The sequence below is a fragment of the Meles meles genome, chromosome 17 (assembly GCF_922984935.1).
Source record: "Meles meles chromosome 17, mMelMel3.1 paternal haplotype, whole genome shotgun sequence".
Taxonomy (NCBI): Eukaryota; Metazoa; Chordata; class Mammalia; order Carnivora; family Mustelidae; genus Meles; species Meles meles.
In genome coordinates this window covers 48586878-48605305 of record NC_060082.1, presented here as the reverse complement: position 1 = coordinate 48605305, position 18428 = coordinate 48586878, and the positions used below count along the sequence as shown (strand labels likewise).

Sequence of the window (18428 nt, the reverse complement as noted above, 5' to 3'; positions counted from 1 at the left end):
ATTGACATCCAGCTGTGTCGACCGCACTCCATATCCTAACTTCCCATTATGATATACTGCCATTTCTAGCCAGATAAATTGGACTCTCAGATTACATTGTCGTAATTATCCTTACAAATCAGCCCAGTTCTTATCCCCAATGCCTGTTAACAAACTGTGACTGAAGGATAAACAAATGTGTGGAATAGTACACACCGAGGTTAAGTAGACGGCAAACGTGTACAGTTCTCCCCGTCTTCTGTTCACCTTGTCTGTGGAGACGTCACTCCAGATACTGTTATCAGCATAAATCTCATATACAGCCACCTAAGTTAACCCTTTCAGTATAAATATGAGAAAATCTCCCTAAGAGAAATACATGTTGTTTCTAAGCTGTTACTCATTTCCTACTTTATAAGCAACAGATCTCTGACGAGCATTTCACTGGAAGGCACCGTGCCCTCACCAGAAAAGTGTGACTGACTGCAGTACCAAGTCTAGGATAAGAACAGTCCGCCAGGGGTGCCTGGGTGGCTCAGTGGGTTAAGCCTCTGCCTTCAGCTCAGGTCATGGTCTCAGGGTCCTGGGATTGAGCCCCACATCGGGCTCTTTGCTCAGCGGGGAGCCTGCTTCCTCCTCTCTCTCTGCCTGCTTCTCTGCCCACTTCTGATCTCTGTCTGTCAAATAAATAAATAAAATTAAAAAAAAAAAAAAAAAGAACAGTGCACCAGCCCCCACCCAGACCTGCGTATGCCACGGTTCTCAGGGACAGCCCTGATTTCCCTGTACTCTTCCGACCTTCCACACACCTACGTGGGGGCAGTTTTCAGGTTCATTTTTCTTTTGACTCATGAACAATCCAATGGCAATTCTAAAAAGGAAAGACGGTTCTTGCTCAAACAAGAAGGCACTGGGTGCTCTGAAGCTATAGTTCACTTTTTTGCATATCAAAGTTTAAAAAGCAAAAGAAAACTCAGAAAGAAGAGACAAAAGGGCCCCAAATTGGTCCCCAATGCTTGGATTATGTGGGCTTTCCTTCTCATTAAAAGAAGACCCTCTTAGGTCAGTGCTGAAAGAATCACTGCAGGCTAAAACAGATGACACTGTCCATAGGATTACAGGGAGATCTCAGTATTATTTCTTAACTGAAACATCTTTATCAAATGACGTTACTGAAAGTTTCTAGAAGCAATACTAAAAATTTATTCTGTGCTAAGAAATGTGTGGTAGTTGGGGCGCCTGGGTGGCTCAGTGGGTTAAAGCCTCTGCCTTCAGCTTGGGTCATGGTCTCAGGGTCCTGGGATCGAGCCCCGCATCAGGGTCTCTGCTCAGTTGGGAGACTGCTTCCCCCTCTTTCTCTGCCTGCCCCTCTGCCTACTTGTGATCTCTGTCTGTCAAATAAAAAAATTAAATCTTTTTTAAAAAATAGTGTGGTAGTAATTTTCAAAATATCTTTAGAAATGAAGTAACACCTTAGTACTTCTGATATGCCTTTAACTAGAAATTTACTAAATCATAAGAATTAATGTATTTTCGAAACATCCATGTGATGAACCTCACTATCAACACAAAGTTTCAATGCACACAAACTGCAGGGCAGCTGTTAAATGATTTGTCTAAAAGTAAATGCTGATTCAGACTCATTAGCATATCAGAAGTACAGGTGCTTATAACACATACAAGATTAAGTTAACAAAACTCACTCCAAATATACTGACTAGTTATTCTCCGTAAGTTAGTAAACTTTATCAAGCTTGAAGGAGAGATACTGAATCAGCTCTAGGAGCTTTCAACTCTATATTTCACTGGCAGCTATTTTATGAGAAACAGGTCATAAAATTGTATTTAAACTTTACAGTCATATTTTCAACTGCTCTGCATACAATTAGATCAAAACTTGAGAATATGCATGGGCGAAATGATGGGCAAAGTGGAAAAGATAGGGTTATGTGGTTTTTTTATTGTTATGTTGTGTTTTTTTTGTTTTTTTTTTTTCAGGGATCTGGGGCTTCAAAACCATCAGGAAATCACAGCCCCATGACCTTCATGTGCTCATGCACTAACAATTCACAACGCCATGCATTTTTCCAATGCTCTTTTCTCTTTTGGCAAGACGAGTATTCTCAAATGAGGCAACGTCTCATTTTCTCTGGAGGTATTCTAACTTTAACTCTTCTCTTCCCTCTGCCTGTGCATGCCTTGAAAGTGTTCCTCCCAAAGTATTACGAGATAAAATTGAGCAGCACTTGTGGATGTCATGACTGTTACACAATCTGCTATAGTTTTATTCATTCAGAACATATTCATTCCAGGTCCTTCCTGTGCACAAGCCATCTCACACTTTTGGATGTGCAGTAATTTAAGTTCACAGTAAAATAAAAGGTAACACACTTTCTTTTCACACGAAGGCAGTGCTTGTATCAGCAGCAACAACTGTCATGACCATGAAGTCTTCAAGAACGTTAATCCCTTACATTGCTGGACTTCCACAGATTACTACAGAGGGCCACGGTTCAACTTTAGGTGTTTTTAAGGTTTGCAGTAAAGTCAAGTCCTATCAAGGAAATGGCATAGACATATTTTGCAAATAACTAAATGCAAACTCTTTCTCACTGGGTTCTCCTACAGTTCAGGCTCTTACATGCTGGTGAAAACAAGCACATAGCCAAATTTGTAAGACCGGAGACAGTCTTCGTTTAGCTGTTTGACTAATATAAATAAGTCATCCATCTTCCTCCCAGTTTAAATAAAAACAGCAAAGGAATACTTGACCAAGTTGTATCCCCTGACAGAATGAGTTGTTGATGATTCTCTGCCTCCAGAAGTACCAGAGCACGAGGAAGAATCTGGAAAGTCAATTACGTTGCTCTCAAGTGCCCTGATTTGATATCCTTTCAAAATGGTTGTGAATGCTGTGGTGACTGAAAACAAATACCGAATAAGAACACTCAGGAAATGCTTTCCTTTTAGGAAAGGTTCAGGGCCCAGAAAGAAAAGAACCTAATCAGGAAGAACTTAACCATTTCTTTACAGAATTAGGATAAAACTTAGGAGTTCGATACCTGGTTTAGAAGGTATTTTCTAAAGCCAGAAAATGACAAAATTGACAAGATAACCAAATGTTAGGTAGTGGTTGTGGGCAAGAATGTCGGGGAGGAAGACACCCAAGAGACAGCGTCATGATTTTCTGCAGTTTCAATTCAGTGTGGGGTTTTTTTGTGTGTTTGTTTGTTTCTGCCTCACACTCTGTAGTGAGTCCCGATATCTCTGGAGATCTCCCCATATGAGTTTCCCTCCATCAGTACCTTTTTAGCAACTATTACAAAACACGCCAGTGTTCCTCTTTCCCCCCCCCCACCCACCCCACCCCCCTCCGGAGAGGGAAAGGAACCCTACATCCTGGGAGCGGGATGACACGGTCCTTTCTGCTTCTGATGAAATCATCCCACAGTGATCTGAAAGTTCAAGTGAAGCTGTGGCCGATACCTCGTTTTGCAAAACCAGGCCAACGTTACCAGTAGGGAAATTCTGCGTTAAAGGCCGGGAATCCCCCGGGAAGTCTCCACAAACGAGGGATATCCCCGCGCCGGTCTTTTGAGGCAAGCTCAGGAAGAGCTCAGAACTTAAGGGAGAGCGAGGTGTTTCTGGGTCCGGGCCTGAACAGACCCCAAGGCGGGCTGAGCGGTGGAAACGAGGTCGCGCCCCCCACCCCGCGGCCTGCACCTGCCTCCCGCGTCCGCGCCGCCGCACTTCCCAGAGCATCCCGGGCCGGCTGACCACACACCCCCGCCCCCGCCCCGTCCGGGTCCCAAGAGCCGCCTCGCCCGAGCCCGGGCGTGCGGCCCCGGCGGCGCAGGGAGACAACCCGCCGCGCGACGCGCCCTGGCCCCCGAGGTCCCCGCGCCTGCAGGTAGCGCGCCGCAGGGGGAGGGCGGGGGGTGCGGCGGGCACCCGCTCTCCACGCGCCCTCTGGGGCCGGGGCCGCGCAGCTGTGCAGGCCCCCGGCGGGCGCGGCGCTCCCGGGAAGCGCCCCGCGCGCGTACCTCGGATGTAGCTGCACTTGCCCTCGTCCAGCAGGCTGGAGGCCGAGCCGCCCATCGCCGCGATGCGGGCGGTGCACGCCGGGCCGCGCTGACAGCTCCCGTCGGCGCCCGCCGCTCGCTCCTGGAGGTGCCTGCAACGGCGAACCGGGCTCTGCAGTTAAAGGGCAAACTTCCTCCGACAGGCGCCGCCTTCTGGGGCGCCTCCTCCAGGTCCGCGCCCTCTGAGCCTCTGTGGGCTGGCCCGGGGGCTGTCCTCCCGCCCTTGCCTCGCTGGGCAGCTCCGAGGGGACGCGCAGTCTGGGAAGACTTCCCGCTCTTTCCTTCTTGCCGGCTTTTGCTGCTGCTTCTCACCGTTATGGGCCGCCGAGGAACCCCTTCGAGGAAGCGGGCAACTTCCCTAGTGACTGTAAACCTCTGCGGGCTGGAATCTTCTCCACGGACAAGCCACGGGGGGGGGGGGGGGGGGGGGTCAAAACCCCGTTGCTTTAAGAAACAGCAGTTCCCAAGCATCACCGAAGAACTTTGTATTTTGTTAGAAATATAAAATTGCAGCTCCCCACCCGTGCGCGCCCCTCTACACACAGGCACGTGTGAACAGCCGCGCGCGCGCACTGCACCCCAGTTAGAAACTCCAGCACTGGGTGGGGCCCACAAACTGTTCTCGCAGGCATGCCGGGGTAATTGGGGTGCCTGCTGAAGTTTGAGATCGAAAAGTGAACTGTTTCTTCCCGCAGCCGCGCATCAAGGCCAAGGAGGGGGTGGGAAATGAAGGGGGGAAGAGAGAAATAGAAAAACAGGGAAAACCTAAGCTGGGTAGGGCAATACGTTCCCAGTCCTGAAACTTCTGAAGATTCCCCCCACCCCCGATCCAATCAAAACCTGTTCCTATACCTTTAGGCCCATTTCTTCCCCTTGACAAACTGGAAATAATTCATTAGAACAGGCATCAATTCTTTTTCCCACAACCAGCATTTAACTTGGCAGCCTCTCCCGAATAACACTGGACTGGGGCTGAAGGGTCACCATGCATTTCTTCCTATTCTTAGCAATCAGGTTTTTAGCGAGTCCTATTGACTTAACCTCCAAGGTCAGATGGCCTGTACACACCAAAACCAGGCCGGGAGAACACTTGGAAGGTGTTGCCCTCAAAAGTTCATTGACTAGCATTTTTTTTTTTAAAGAATTTATTTATTTGACAGAGAGATCACAAGTAGGCAGAGAGGCAGGCAGAGAGAGAGGAGGAAGCAGGCTCCCTGCGGAGCAGAGAGCCGGATGCGGGGCTCGATCCCAGGAATCATGGCCTGAGCTGAAGGCAGAGGCTTTAACCCACTGAGCCACCCAGGTGCCCCCACTGACTAGCATTTTTTTTTTTTTAAAGATTGTATTTATTTATTTGTCAGAGAGAGAGAGACAGAGAGAGAAAGATCACAAGTAGGCAGAGAGGTAGGCAGAGGCAGAGGGAGAAGCAGGCTCCCCGCCGAGCAAGGAGCCCTATATGGGACTCGATTCCAGGACGCTAGGATCATGACCTGAGCCGAAGGCAGCCGCTTAACCAACTGAGCCACCCAGGCGTCCCTGACTAGCATTTTTAACGCCAAGATTTCTCTCACCTCACACCCAGGCTCGCTCACCCTGTGTTCTAATCCATCATGAATCCTCTCCGTTCTGCTTTCAAAATATATCCAGTATCCACCCATCTCTCACACTTCCTCTGCCGCCACCCTCATCGTGTCTCGCCTGCGTAATTGCGATAGCCTCCTAACTGGTCCTCCTCCTTCAGAGAAAAAGCCCTGGTCTGTCATTGACACTAGGCCCTACTTCCTCTCTGTCCCCATAGACCCCCACTCCCGACTGGCCTGTTTGCTACTCTAGGACACACCTTTGCATGTGCCCTTGCTTCCCCTAGGATGCTCTTCCCTCACACACTCACGTGGTGCGCTAAGTCTCTCGTTTCATTCCAATCTCCTCTTAAATGCTAACACCTCAAAAGAGGCTTTTTTTTTTTTTTTTTTTTTTGGACCTTCTGTTTATACACCAGCCCTCATCTCTGTCCTACCCCTTCCCTTCGTTATTTCTATTCATATCACTTAGCGTTCTCTGGTGTGCTTCTCTTCTGTCACCACTAAAATGGAAACTCCATAAGGTTGGGGATTTCCTTTGTTGATGTTGTTTCTTGTTTGGTTGGTTTTTTTTTTTTTTTTTTTTTTTTTTAGTTATTCATTTTCTTTTTCTTCTTCTTCTTCTTCTTCTTCTTTTTCCTTTAAGGGCAGGGATTTTTGTTCATTCTATTCTCTGACATATCTCAGACGCCTAGTACAGCATCTGGCAGATGGGTGCTCAGTAAATAACCATTGAATGAGTGAATGGATGAAAGATGAACTATCGGGTAGGGACTTAATGGAAGCAGTGAATCTCAACGAATAAAGAGCATTTCCAGGTAATGACTCTATGATTTAAAGTCTTCCATGTTCAACTCTTTTCTCAATATTCTAGTTAGCTCTTAGAATTAAGTATATCTTGGGGCACTTGGGTAGCTCAGTAAGTTAAGCGTTCAGCTCATGATTTCGGTTCAGGTCATGATCTCAGGGTTGTGAGATCTAGCCTAGTGTGGTGCTCAGTGCTGAGTGTGGAGCCTGCTTAAGATTCTCTCTCTCCCTCGCCTTTTCCCTCTGCTCCCTCACCCTCCCACCCCCCCTTATTCTTTTACACTCTCTCTTTAAAAAAAAAAAAAAAAAAAAGGCAGGGAGCACCTGGGTGGCTCAGTCTATTGAGTGCCTGCCTTTGGCTCAGGTCCTGATCCCAGGAGGGATCAAGTCCTGCATAGGGTTCCTTGCTCTGCGGGGAGCCTGCTTCTCCCACTCCCTCTGCATCCCCCCCTCTCTCTCTGTCTCGTGAATAAATAAATAAAATCTTAAAAAAAAAAAAAAACACTTCTTTCAGGTAAATAGTACATACTAAAATGATTATCTTGGGCGCCTGGGTGGCTCAGTGGGTTGAACCGCTGCCTTCGGCTCGGGTCATGATCTCGGGGTCCTGGGATCGAGTCCCGCGTCGGGCTCTCTGCTCAGCGGGGAGCCTGCTTCCCTCTCTCTCTCTCTCTGCCTGCCTCTCTATCTGCTTGTGATCTCTCCCTGTCAAATGAATAAATAAAATATTTTAAAAAAATGATTATCTTATTAAATATCCTTATTGAGATATAATTTACTTACATAAATTCACCCATTTAGATTACTTTTTTGAAGGAGCAAATTAGATTAATAGATATTTAGTACCAGGACCTATAAAATGTGCATGTGTTTGGGGATTCTCTTACCTGTCATAGAACTATGAACCCCTTTTTTGGCACGTTCTCATTTGAGTGAGTGACATCTGTCTATTTGGGCATTTAACTGCCTACAGAGTAGGGACAGTTTCAAACTTCTTTGCACTCCCCCCAGTACCGTGTACTGCTGTGTAATACAGGAGTGGGAGATCTGTAATTACTTTCTTGTGTGATAAGTTCACATGATAGGTTACCAGTTAGCCAATGAAATCTTCACAAAAACAGACTAAAGTAGGCACTGTTCCTATCACCATTTTCAAAACGAGAAAAATCAAGGTGAAAAAGTTTAAGCAATTTGGGCGCCTGGGTGGCTCAGTGGGTTAAACCACTGCCTTGGGCTCAGGTCATGATTTCAGGGTCCTGGGATCGAGTCCCGCATCGGGCTCTCTGCTCAGCAGGGAGCCTGCTTCCCTCTCTCTCTCTCTCTGCCTGCCTCTCTGCCTACTTGTGATCTCTCTCTGCCAAATAAATAAATAAAACATTAAAAAAAAAAGTTTAAGCAATTTAACTAAGGTCACCCATCACCTGGGTTTATCTAACTCCAGAGTTCATCCTCTTAACCACAGATGCTACTACTTTTATGTTAAATCTTGCTTTTGTTTATTTACATAAATAATCCAGGTTTTACTATAAAAAAAATAGAAACCATGGACAAACAAAAAGGAAAAAAGGCGGGGGGAATCATCCAGATCCCAATGTTAATATCTGTATTCTTATTTATTTATTTATTTATTTATTTAGAGTTAGAGAAAAGGACAGAGTGCATGTGAGCAAGGGGAAGGGATGGGGCAGAGGAGAGAGAATCCTTAACAGGCTGCATGCTCATTGCCAAGCCCCACATGGGGCTTAATCTTCCAACTCTGAGATCACGACCTGAGCTGAAATCAGGAGTCCAACACTTAACCAACTGGGGTACCCAGATGCCCCAATGTCAATATCTTTAGATAACCCCAATCATCAGTTTGATATAGAGTCCTATAAATTTACATATAAATATATGTGCAATTATAATTTATAATTATATAAAAACGTACTTATTGTTACTTAGTTACTGAAATGAGGTTATATATTCTGTAACCCCTATTGTAATTTTTCATTTGGAATATTTCCATTTAAATAAATATCTAAATCTAGGTCAATGATAATTCATTATATAAATGTAACCTAAATCACCTATCTACCAGCAATGTATGCCTGCCTGTTTCCCTACTTCTCAGTCACATTGGACATTTTCATATCTTTTTAAAAATAATCATCATTAATTTCATTATTCATTTTAATATTTGGCAATTTAAAAGTCAAAATGAGTATCACATTCTGTGGTTTACTTTTGAAATCCTTAAAGAGAAAGATTCATTATTTTTCCATGGGCTTTTTGGCTATACTTATTTCCTTGTGAATAGGTTGTTCTTATATTTTTCTGGTTTTCTATCAATTTCTTATTGATTTGGAAGAGTTTTATATATATTAAAGAAATTGACCCATTTACTCTAACCCACATTGCAAATTAAACACATTTTGCTTATTAAAATGTATTTCCTTGTGTTCTTTATTCTGTAATTTTCTTTAAATATTGGCTAACCATATACAAATTGTAAAATCAATTACATTTTTCTCTGGCATCCTCCAATCCTCCCTTAACACTCCCTTCTCTTTTCTCTTTGTATAGTTTCTGATGAATGTCTAATCTTATCAACAATATCTCTTATAGACTGTTGTAGCTTAACTATGGAAAGTCATTTTTATGAATTTTTTTTTAAAGATTTTATTTATTTATTTGACAGACAGAGATCACAAGTAGGCAGAGAGAGAGAGGAGGAACCAGGCTCCCTGCGGAGCAGAGAGCCCGATGTGGGGCTCGATCCCAGGATCCTAGGATCATGACCTGAGCCGAAGGCAGAGGCTTTAACCCACTGAGCCACCCAGGCGCCCATTTTTATGAATTTTTAATAAGCTCCTTCACTTACTAGCAAGATTGTTGCAATAATCTGATATGTTCTATTTTCCTCAGGAGTATGAATTTTAGAAGTTCCAGTTGTCATTCTGATTATTAACTTGTTTCATGATTTGGAAAAACAACTTAAATCTTCTACCTTATATTCCTTATCTTTAAAATGAGTGTCTGTTAAAATTTAATGTGATCATATATGTAATGTACTTAATGTATATTAATATGCATAGCACATATTTAACATTTTCTAAATGAAGCTAGCATGACAAGAAGTAATAAATAAAAAGATGTTTTATTAACTTTTTTTTAACTTATCAACATTAGTTCATTTTATTTTTCTTCTTATTATAGTACCTTTATTACATGATCAGGAAATCACCTTCCAGGAGGCAGGGTACCAAGACCAATTTTGAAAAAGGAAGAAGTGTATCTATTACATTTTAACTGTATTTTTGAAAGATATAAAAAGCTGTTTCAGGGGCGCCTGGGTGGCTCAGTGGTTTAAGCCGCTGCCTTCGGCTCGGGTCATGGTCTCAGGGTCCTGGGATCGAGTCCCGCATCGGGCTCTCTGCTCGGCAGGGAGCCTGCTTCCCTCTCACTCTCTCTGCCTGCCTCTCTGCCTACTTGTGATCTCTCTCTGTCAAATAAATAAATAAAATCTTTAAAAAAAAATAAAAAAATAAAAAGCTGTTTCATAGTACAAGCTACAGAAAACTCAGCTGGATAAAATATTTTCTAGAGAGAATATATACAAAATGAAATTCAACCTCTGCTCATCAATGATTCTTGAGGGGAAGTTTCAGGACCTTCTGTGTGAAATTCTTATTAGAAAAGACAGATATTTATTTATTTATTTATTTTAATATTTTATTTATTTGACAGAGAGAAATCACAACTAGGCAGAGAGGCAGGCAGAGAGAGAGAGGAGGAAGCAGGCTCCCTGCCGAGCAGAGAACCAGATGCGGGGCTCTATCCCAAGGACTCTGGGATCATGACCTGAGCCAAAGACAGAGGCTTTAACCCACTGAGCCACCCAGGCACCCCAGATATTTATTTTTATTTTTTATTTTTTTATTTTTTTATTTTTATTTTTTTTATTTATTTTTTTTTAATTTATTTATCTGACACGGGGAGAGAGAGAGAGAGAGAGATCACAAGTAGAGCAGCAGGCAGAGAGAGAGGGGGAAGCAGGCTCCCTGCGGAGCAGAGAGCCTGATGCGGGACTCGATCCCAGGACCCTGAGATCATGACCTGAGCCGAAGGCAGTGGCTTAATCCACTGAGCCACCCAGGTGCCCAAGATCTTGTTCTTTTAATGGCTGGGTAATATTCCATTGAATATACGCACCATATCTTTTTTATCCATTTATCTATCATCTATCCATTCATCTATTAATGGATACTTGGGTTGTTTCCATAATTTTGCTATTGTAAATAATGCTGCAATAAACGTAGGACTGCATATATCTTTTGGAGTTAGTGTTTTCATTTTCTTTGGGTAAATACCCAGTAGGGGGATTACTGGATTATATGGTATTTCTATTTTTAATTCTTTGAGGAACTGCCACACTGTTTCCCACACTGGATGCACCAATTTACATTCCCACCAATGGTGCATGAGAGTTCCCTTTTCTCTACATCCTCACCAACATTCATTATTTCTTGTCTTTTTTGAAAAAGATTTTATCTATCTCTTTGAGAGAGAGAGAGAAAAAGAGAGACAGAGGGACGCCTGGTGGCTCAGTTGGTTAAGCAGCTGCCTTCGGCTCAGGTCATGATCCCAACGTCCTGGTATCGAGTCCCATATCGGGCTCCTTGCTCGGCAGGGAGCCTGCTTCTCCCTCAGCCTCTGCCTGCCATTCTGTCTGCCTGTGCTTGCTCTCTCTCTCTCTCTTTGACAAATAAATAAATAAAATCTTTAAAAAAAAGAGAGACAGAGAGAGTGAGAATGAGTTGGGGGAGGGGCAGGGGGACAAGCAACCTCCCTGCTGAGCAGGGAGCCAGAAGCAGGGCTCCATCCCAGGACCCTGGGATCACGACCTGAGCCAAAGACAGCGGCTTAACTGACTGAGCCACCCAGGCGTCCCTAACCTGATTTTTTTTTCAATGTTGAGTTGTATATTCATTTTTTTAAACTATATTTTAGACATTAATCCCTTACCAAATAAATCATTTGCAAATATCTTCTCCCATTCATAGGTTGGTTTTTGTGTTGATTCCTTCCTTAATGGCTTCCTTTGCTATCCAAAAAGCTTTTTATTTTGGTTATTTTGGTGTAGTTCCAATTGTTTATTTTTGCTTTCACTTCCCTTGTCTGAAGAGACATAGCCATAAATATGTTGCTAAGGCCCATGTCTAAGATTTACTGCCTTTGTTTTCCTTAGGTGTACATGGTTTCAGGTCTTACATTTAGGTCTTTAATCCATCTGGAGTTTATTTTGGGGTATGGTGCAAGAAAGTGGTCCAGTGTGTTTTCCGAATACCATTTATTGAAAAAACTGTTTTCCCCATTGTATATTTTTTTCCTCCTTTGTTGTAGATTAATTGACCATTTAGGTGTGAGTCAATGTGCTTTTCCAATATGAATCATCACAATTTTTATATAGATCTCTAGCACTGCACAGTATCTTGGGCACAGAGTAGAAGTACAAGTATTTTAACAGAAACTAATATAGGTTTAGAACTAAGGATGACAGGGGCGCCTGGGTGGCTCAGTGGGTTAAAGCCTCTGCCTTCGGCTCAGGTCATGATCCCAGGGTCCTGGGATCGAGCCCCGCATCGGTCTCTCTGCTCAGCGGGGAGCCTGCTTCCCCCTCTCTCTCTCTACTTGCCTCTCTATCTACTTGAGATCTCTCTCTATGTATCAAATAAATAAAATCTTTTAAAAAAAAAAAAAAAAGGATGACAAAGTCTAGAACCAAAGGAGCACTTAGATGTCTTGGTATCAGTCTTCAAATCTGACAAAAACCAGACCAAAAGCAATAACCTATTATTGCCATAGATAAGCAGATGCTACTGGTTCTGAGGGCGGGTCTCTAAACTACCTTGTACTTGGGCAGGGTGTTAGTTTAGTACTAGGGCACAAAGGGAAGAGTGCCACCTGCTGGACCAGCGGTGATACTCCGTGCAGGGTTGGGGCTACTTGGCAATGAGGAAAATGACAGGCTCCAGTGCAAATCAAATTCTTAGCTTGCACTTAAATTAGTTTAACAGTCATTTGGAATTATTATGTCTTACAAGGTTCTTCTGCTCACCTGACAAAGAATTGCTCTTCCAAAACAGAATTTTTCTCTTGAATTTATTTTGGGGGGATAATTCTATTATTTTACCATACAAGCGTATACTTAACTTACTGCATATAACAACACATTTTGACATTAGTTTTAATCCATTTTGTAAAGCACAGTCATTTGGTTATTTCCTCTCGAAGTCACAGTTCACTCTTTTCTCTATAGTGCAAGAAAATCAACACATGAATTCGTCTAGTCAGGAATCATAGTTGTGAAAAGTAATATTCCAGGGCTCTGACTTCTATTCTAGTATGCTTGAATGGGCAGATGGAAGGAAGAATTGGCCAGGAGCCCCAAAGGGATGCAGGAACAGTGGGACTGGTCCATAAAGGTGGGGAGGGATGTTATATATCACTGATATTCTTTGGAATTTCTGTACATGATAATTTTAAAAATGCAAACTGACTTAGTTTTATTGCTTTTCTGTTTCCTACAGACAATGCACCCCTTATTATCTGATCCAAGGGCAGACCACTCCCACAGGATCCCCTTGATATACCTCCAAGTATTTGCACTCACGAATAGTATGGGGTAGTAGGGCAGAGATGTCTAGATATATATGTCTTATGTATGGATCAAAATACATGATGAATTACTATATTTGATTAAAACTGTCTTCATACATACTGCCTTAAATTCCTTCTTATTTTGACAGTGAACCAATTATTAGTCATTTAGGTTACAGATGATAAAACTACTGGACTGAATACCTTAAGGTGAATTCATTTAATCAGATTACATTCTTTTAAAATTTAGTTAACATCTTGGGGTACCTGGGTGGCTCAGTGGGTTAAAGCCTCTGCCTTCAGCTCAGGTCATAATCCCAGGGTCCTGGGATCAAGCTGTGCATTGGGCTCTCTGCTCAGCGGGGAGCCTGCTCCCCCTCCCCACCCCTGCCTGCCTCTCTCCCTACTTGTGATCTCTGTCAAATAAATAAATAAAATCTTAAAAAAAAAGACAAAAAAACTCTTATCCTATAACCCTGTCATTAAAAAGAAGAAGAAAGAAAGAAAAAGAAAAAAAAAATTAGTTAACATCAGCTCGCTTCAGGACTAACAGTTTTGAAGGAGAAAAGAGTAATCTAGGAGTATGAGGGTCTTTAAAATACATTGGTTAGTCTGTTTCCAAACTGGCCGATCAGGCTCCTTGCCTAGGATTGCTCTATTGTAACGACTGAAAAAGACTGTTTATTTCCCCTAGGGTTGATGAACTGGTAGGAAATTAATCCTGAGCTGCTGGCAGACATTTGTCCACCAAAGGAGAACCTGTGATTGAGGGAAAATAATTCTTAGACGACATTGCATTAATTGAGTCCTGACTTGCCCAGTTCCATGAAATACTAAATCCTCCCCATTTCTGTTTGTTAAACAAGTTTGAATTGGATTTTTGTTTTCCTCCCCAACCATAACCATTTTGACAATGTAAGATCTTTTTTTTTTTTAAAGATTTATTTATTTGACAGATAGAGATTACAAGTAGGCAGAGAGGCAGGCAGAGAGAGAGGGGGAAGCAGGCTCCCAGCTAAGCAGAGAGCCCGATGCGGGGCTCGATCCCAGCACCCTGGGATCATGACCTGAGCTGAAGGCAGAGGCTTTAACCCGCTGAGCCACCCAGGCGCCCCGACAATGTAAGATCTTAAATATAGTGCTTATATGCCAGATTAAAACGTTCTGTAGCTATACTAGATCCCTTTGTATAATTGATTAAAGCATATATATGTAGACATTACTTTCTATGAGTGATTTGTGGTGTATGCCAACAATTGGCAGCACAATATATAACAATTTACTTTTCTTAGTCATTTTTTATTCTCAGCAGTCAGTTTTGAAAGTGACTTATTCTCATTCTAGGCATTTGATTAATTATTGGTCCTACGTATACACTAATTCCAATTCAGATTTTAAATTAGCTGCCTCGAATTTTGACATGAGAATTAACAGTCTTTCTGCACATCATGACCTGAATATATATGAATATAGTCCCTTATTACTCTCATTCTATTCATTTTTTTAAAGTAATTCATAAAATTCAAAATTTTAGTTCAAGGCATGCTGTAATTAAATTAGGAAGCATGGCAGAGTTTGGATTAGAACTAAATCAGATTGGCAGAAATTCTGTTGCCTTAAATAGCTTTGTTTTACATGGTGCTATTAAAGTTATAGCCACATAAATCATACTCCTTAATCCTAAAATTCCTGGAAATTAACTACTGGAAGAATGATAATAAATTTGAGGGAGCTCAGTGTAGATGAACTCAGCAATACTGGGGAAGGGAAGTACCGGTAAAAACCAGCTGGAAGACAAGGGTAGCATCAGCTTTTGGGGTTTTCTGGGTTTTGTTTGTTTGTTGAAACTGATGCACTATAATTTTGATGGCTATGACATGGCCTTCAGTGTGAACAATGGTGCCAGGCTTATGGTCAGCACTCAATAAAGGCTTTTTGAGTGAATGAATAAATGTTTTACAATAGATACAAATTTTTGGTGCAGTAAGATTCTTCCTGTAATTGCAAGTTTTAAGACAGTCATTGAGGACTGAGCCGGAAGGAATTTCAGGCGTCCTTTTTAAGTTTCCTTACTTTAATACTGAAGGAACTGAGACCAGAAGAGGTAAAATGACTGCCCAAAACAGAGATGGGGTAGTAAATCAGTTAGCAAACATTTATGGAGCACCCAGTACTAGGTAAATGTTTGGCATTGTTTCATATAATGGACATAGAGCAGAGCATAAGTCATCCAAAGTCTGACTTCAAAAGAGTTTATATATGGCTCAGTCTGTTAAATGTCTGACTCTTGATTGCAGTTCAGGTCATGATCTCATGATCCTGAGATAGAACCCCACATTGGGCTCTGTGCTGGGCATGGAGCCTGCTTAGGATTCTCTCTCTCCCTCTCTTCTCTCTCTCTCTCTTTCCCTTTGTCCCTCTTCCCCTGGCCCCACTCTCTCTCCCTCTCTCTCAAAAAAACAAAAACAAAAACAAACAAAAAAACCACAACTTATGTTCCAGTGGGGAGAGATGATTAACATGTCAAATGAATGAATAAATAATTTCAAGTCTGATAAATGATGCTAATGAAAACGCTAATATAGAATATTGTGATGGAGAATGACAGAGGGTGGGAAGAGACACAACTGATTTAGTAGATGGCTTAGAGCTCTCTAAGAACTCTCCTGTGAGCTGAGCCTTGAGTCGTGAGGACACATTCACGCAAATGTATGAAGGAAGAGTATTCCAAGTGCAAACGCAAAGGTCCTGAGACAAGAACAAGCTTGGTGTGCTTGACGGGGAGGAAAAAAAGCCATAGTGTTTCAACTGGAAGGAAGGGAGGACAAAATGGACAGAGATGAGGTTAGGTATGGAGGAAAAGGTGTTGGGTTTTATTACAGAGGATGATGAGACAGCATATAAAAGGCTTCAAGGAGAGGAGTCATCTAACCTAATTTTCATGGTAGACAAATCATTCCAGCTGCTCTGTGGAGAAGGGACCAGGGTGGGAATGAGAGGAGACTTGAGCTCCTTGGAAGGCTGTCCTGGTCATCCAGGCTTGATGGTGGTCACTTGGATTAGGGTGTAGCAGTGGGCAGGGGAGCAGTAGCTGTACTCAAGCATGTTTGTATGTACCTGCAAGACTTGCTGATAAATGCATGTGGGCAGTGCGGAAATGAACATGCCAGGTACAGTGATGGGGAAGACTCAAGGAAGAACAAATGGAGAAAATAGGGGAAATGAGTAGTTCTGCTTTGGACTTGTTAAGTTTGACACTTTTTTTTAAAAAAGGTTTCATTTATATATTTGTCAGAGAGAGAGAATAAGCAGGGGGATCATCAGGCAAAAGGAGAAGCAGGTTCCCCTCTGAGCAGGAAGCCCAATGTGGGACTCGATCCCAAGACCCTGGGATCATGACCTGAGCCAAAGGCAGATGCTTAACTGACTGAGCCATCCAGCCATCTGACTTTTTTTTTTTTTAATCTTTTTTTTTTTTTAAAGATTTTATTTATTTATTTGACAGACAGAGATCACAAGTAGGGAGAGAGGCAGGCAGAGAGAGAGAGAGGAGGAAGCAGGCTCCCCGCCAAGCAGAGAGCCCGATGCGGGGCTCGATCCCAGGACCCTGGGATCACGACCCGAGTGAAAGGCAGAGGCTTTAACCCACTGAGCCACCCAGGCGCCCCTGACTTTTTTTTTTTTTTTAAGTTGGCTCCACACTCAATGTGGGGCTTAAACACATGACCCCAAGACCAAGAGTCCCATTCTCTACCAATTGAGTCAGGCAGGCACCCCAGTTTGACATTTTTATTAAACACTGAAATGGAAATGCCAAAAGGGAGTTGGATGAACAAGGCTAGCCCTCAGGGATAGAAGTCAGGAGAGGAGGTATGGATTTAGAAGTCATCAGCACATAGGTGAAAATTAAAGCCATGGTGCTAGGAGAGACTGGTGGTAGAGAAAAGAGAACTGGAGCCAGAGCCTGAAGCACAGTGGAGGGTCTGCAGGAGGGGAGGAGCTAGAAAAGAGGCTGAGAAAAAGCTACCAGGCAAGTGGGGCAAATCAAGAGAGTATGGCTCCACGGACATCTCTGCAGAGGACCTTAATAAGAACTGTTTCTTATTGATACTGGGCTGGGAGAAAGGGGGAATGAAAGCCTGCCTGGAGTACTGGGGTTAGAAGGAGAGGTAAGGACAAAAAAGTAGCAGGTCTAAAAGCAAGACTTTCAGATGTTTTTCTGTGGAGTGAAGAAGAGAGATGGAATTGTGGCTGAAGGGGGTTGGAAGGCCAGGAGACTGCTAATGGAAACAGTCCAGTGAAGGGAAAAAATGTGGTGGTAAAAGTGAGCAGGGGAATAGCCATGAGGAAGGACTGGTGTGGGGCCTTGGATAGAGCAGGGATGTGTCTTTCATTATAACGCAGGGGAAAGACAGGTTCCCCGTTCAGATGCAGCTGGGCTGCAGGATTTGGCGAGGAGCTGTGGTGATCTTTGTCCATTCCCATGAGTAGGTATCCAGTTTTCCCAAATCCTACTCCTGGGTGTAACCATAGAGCCTCCATTAGACTTCAGAAAGATGTTAATTCCTACTTTAATTGATTTGCAGCGTGAAAATATTCTCCAAACCGGATCATCTTAGTGGCACAAACATGTCATTGTCCAATTAAGTGGAATTCTTCTAGAAATAAGCTTGCTTGGAGTACAATGTAAAAGAGACACAGTCCTCAGTTTTTTTTTGGTTTTTTTTTTTGGGTTTTTTTTAAGATTTTATTTATTTATTTAACAGAGAGAGAGATCACAAGTAGGCAGAGAGGCAGGCAGAGAGAGAGGAGGAAGCAGGCTCCCTGCAGAGCAGAGAGCCTGATGCGGGGCTCGATCCCAGAACCCTGAGATCATGACCTGAGCCGAAGGCAGCGGCTTAATCCACTGAGCCACCCAGGCGCCCCCAGTCCTCAGTTTTTAGTTTGAATAGAAGTATAGAATTAACAAATGGAAAAAGTAGAAGAAACCGAGGTCCTTGAAATCATTGTTGAACCCCTGAATTAACCAACTCTGGAAGGATCCTATCCTGGATTTCTTTTATGTGAGTTAATGACGTATCAATGACTTGAGCTGTTTTGCTGGTTGTTGTCGCTTAGAGCCAAAAGCATTTTAACTGGCATAGTATTTCATTGAGATACATGGTAGCCATCTGGAAAAATAAAGCTCAAACTTTACACAAAAATAGATAAATCAAAATATAATTTAAAATGTACTGGCAATACTATGCAATTCCTTCCCAAGCATGACACCAAATCTAGAGACCTCATGTAGATGGGATAATTATTGAATAAACCATAATACTTTAAGACATGTTAC

The 18428-nt window shown here is 42.9% G+C and overlaps 1 protein-coding gene across 1 annotated transcript in view; it reads right to left on the bottom strand.

Annotated features, from left to right (window-relative positions):
* Positions 1 to 4429, bottom strand: part of NIBAN1 (niban apoptosis regulator 1) — a 163652-nt gene extending 159223 nt beyond the window's left edge. The window contains exon 1 of the mRNA XM_045983295.1: positions 4023 to 4429. Coding sequence (XP_045839251.1) covers positions 4023 to 4077 — 55 coding nt within the window. The 5' untranslated portion in view covers positions 4078 to 4429. The remainder of the gene's footprint in view (positions 1 to 4022) is intronic.
* Between the last annotated feature and the right edge of the window lie 13999 nt (positions 4430 to 18428).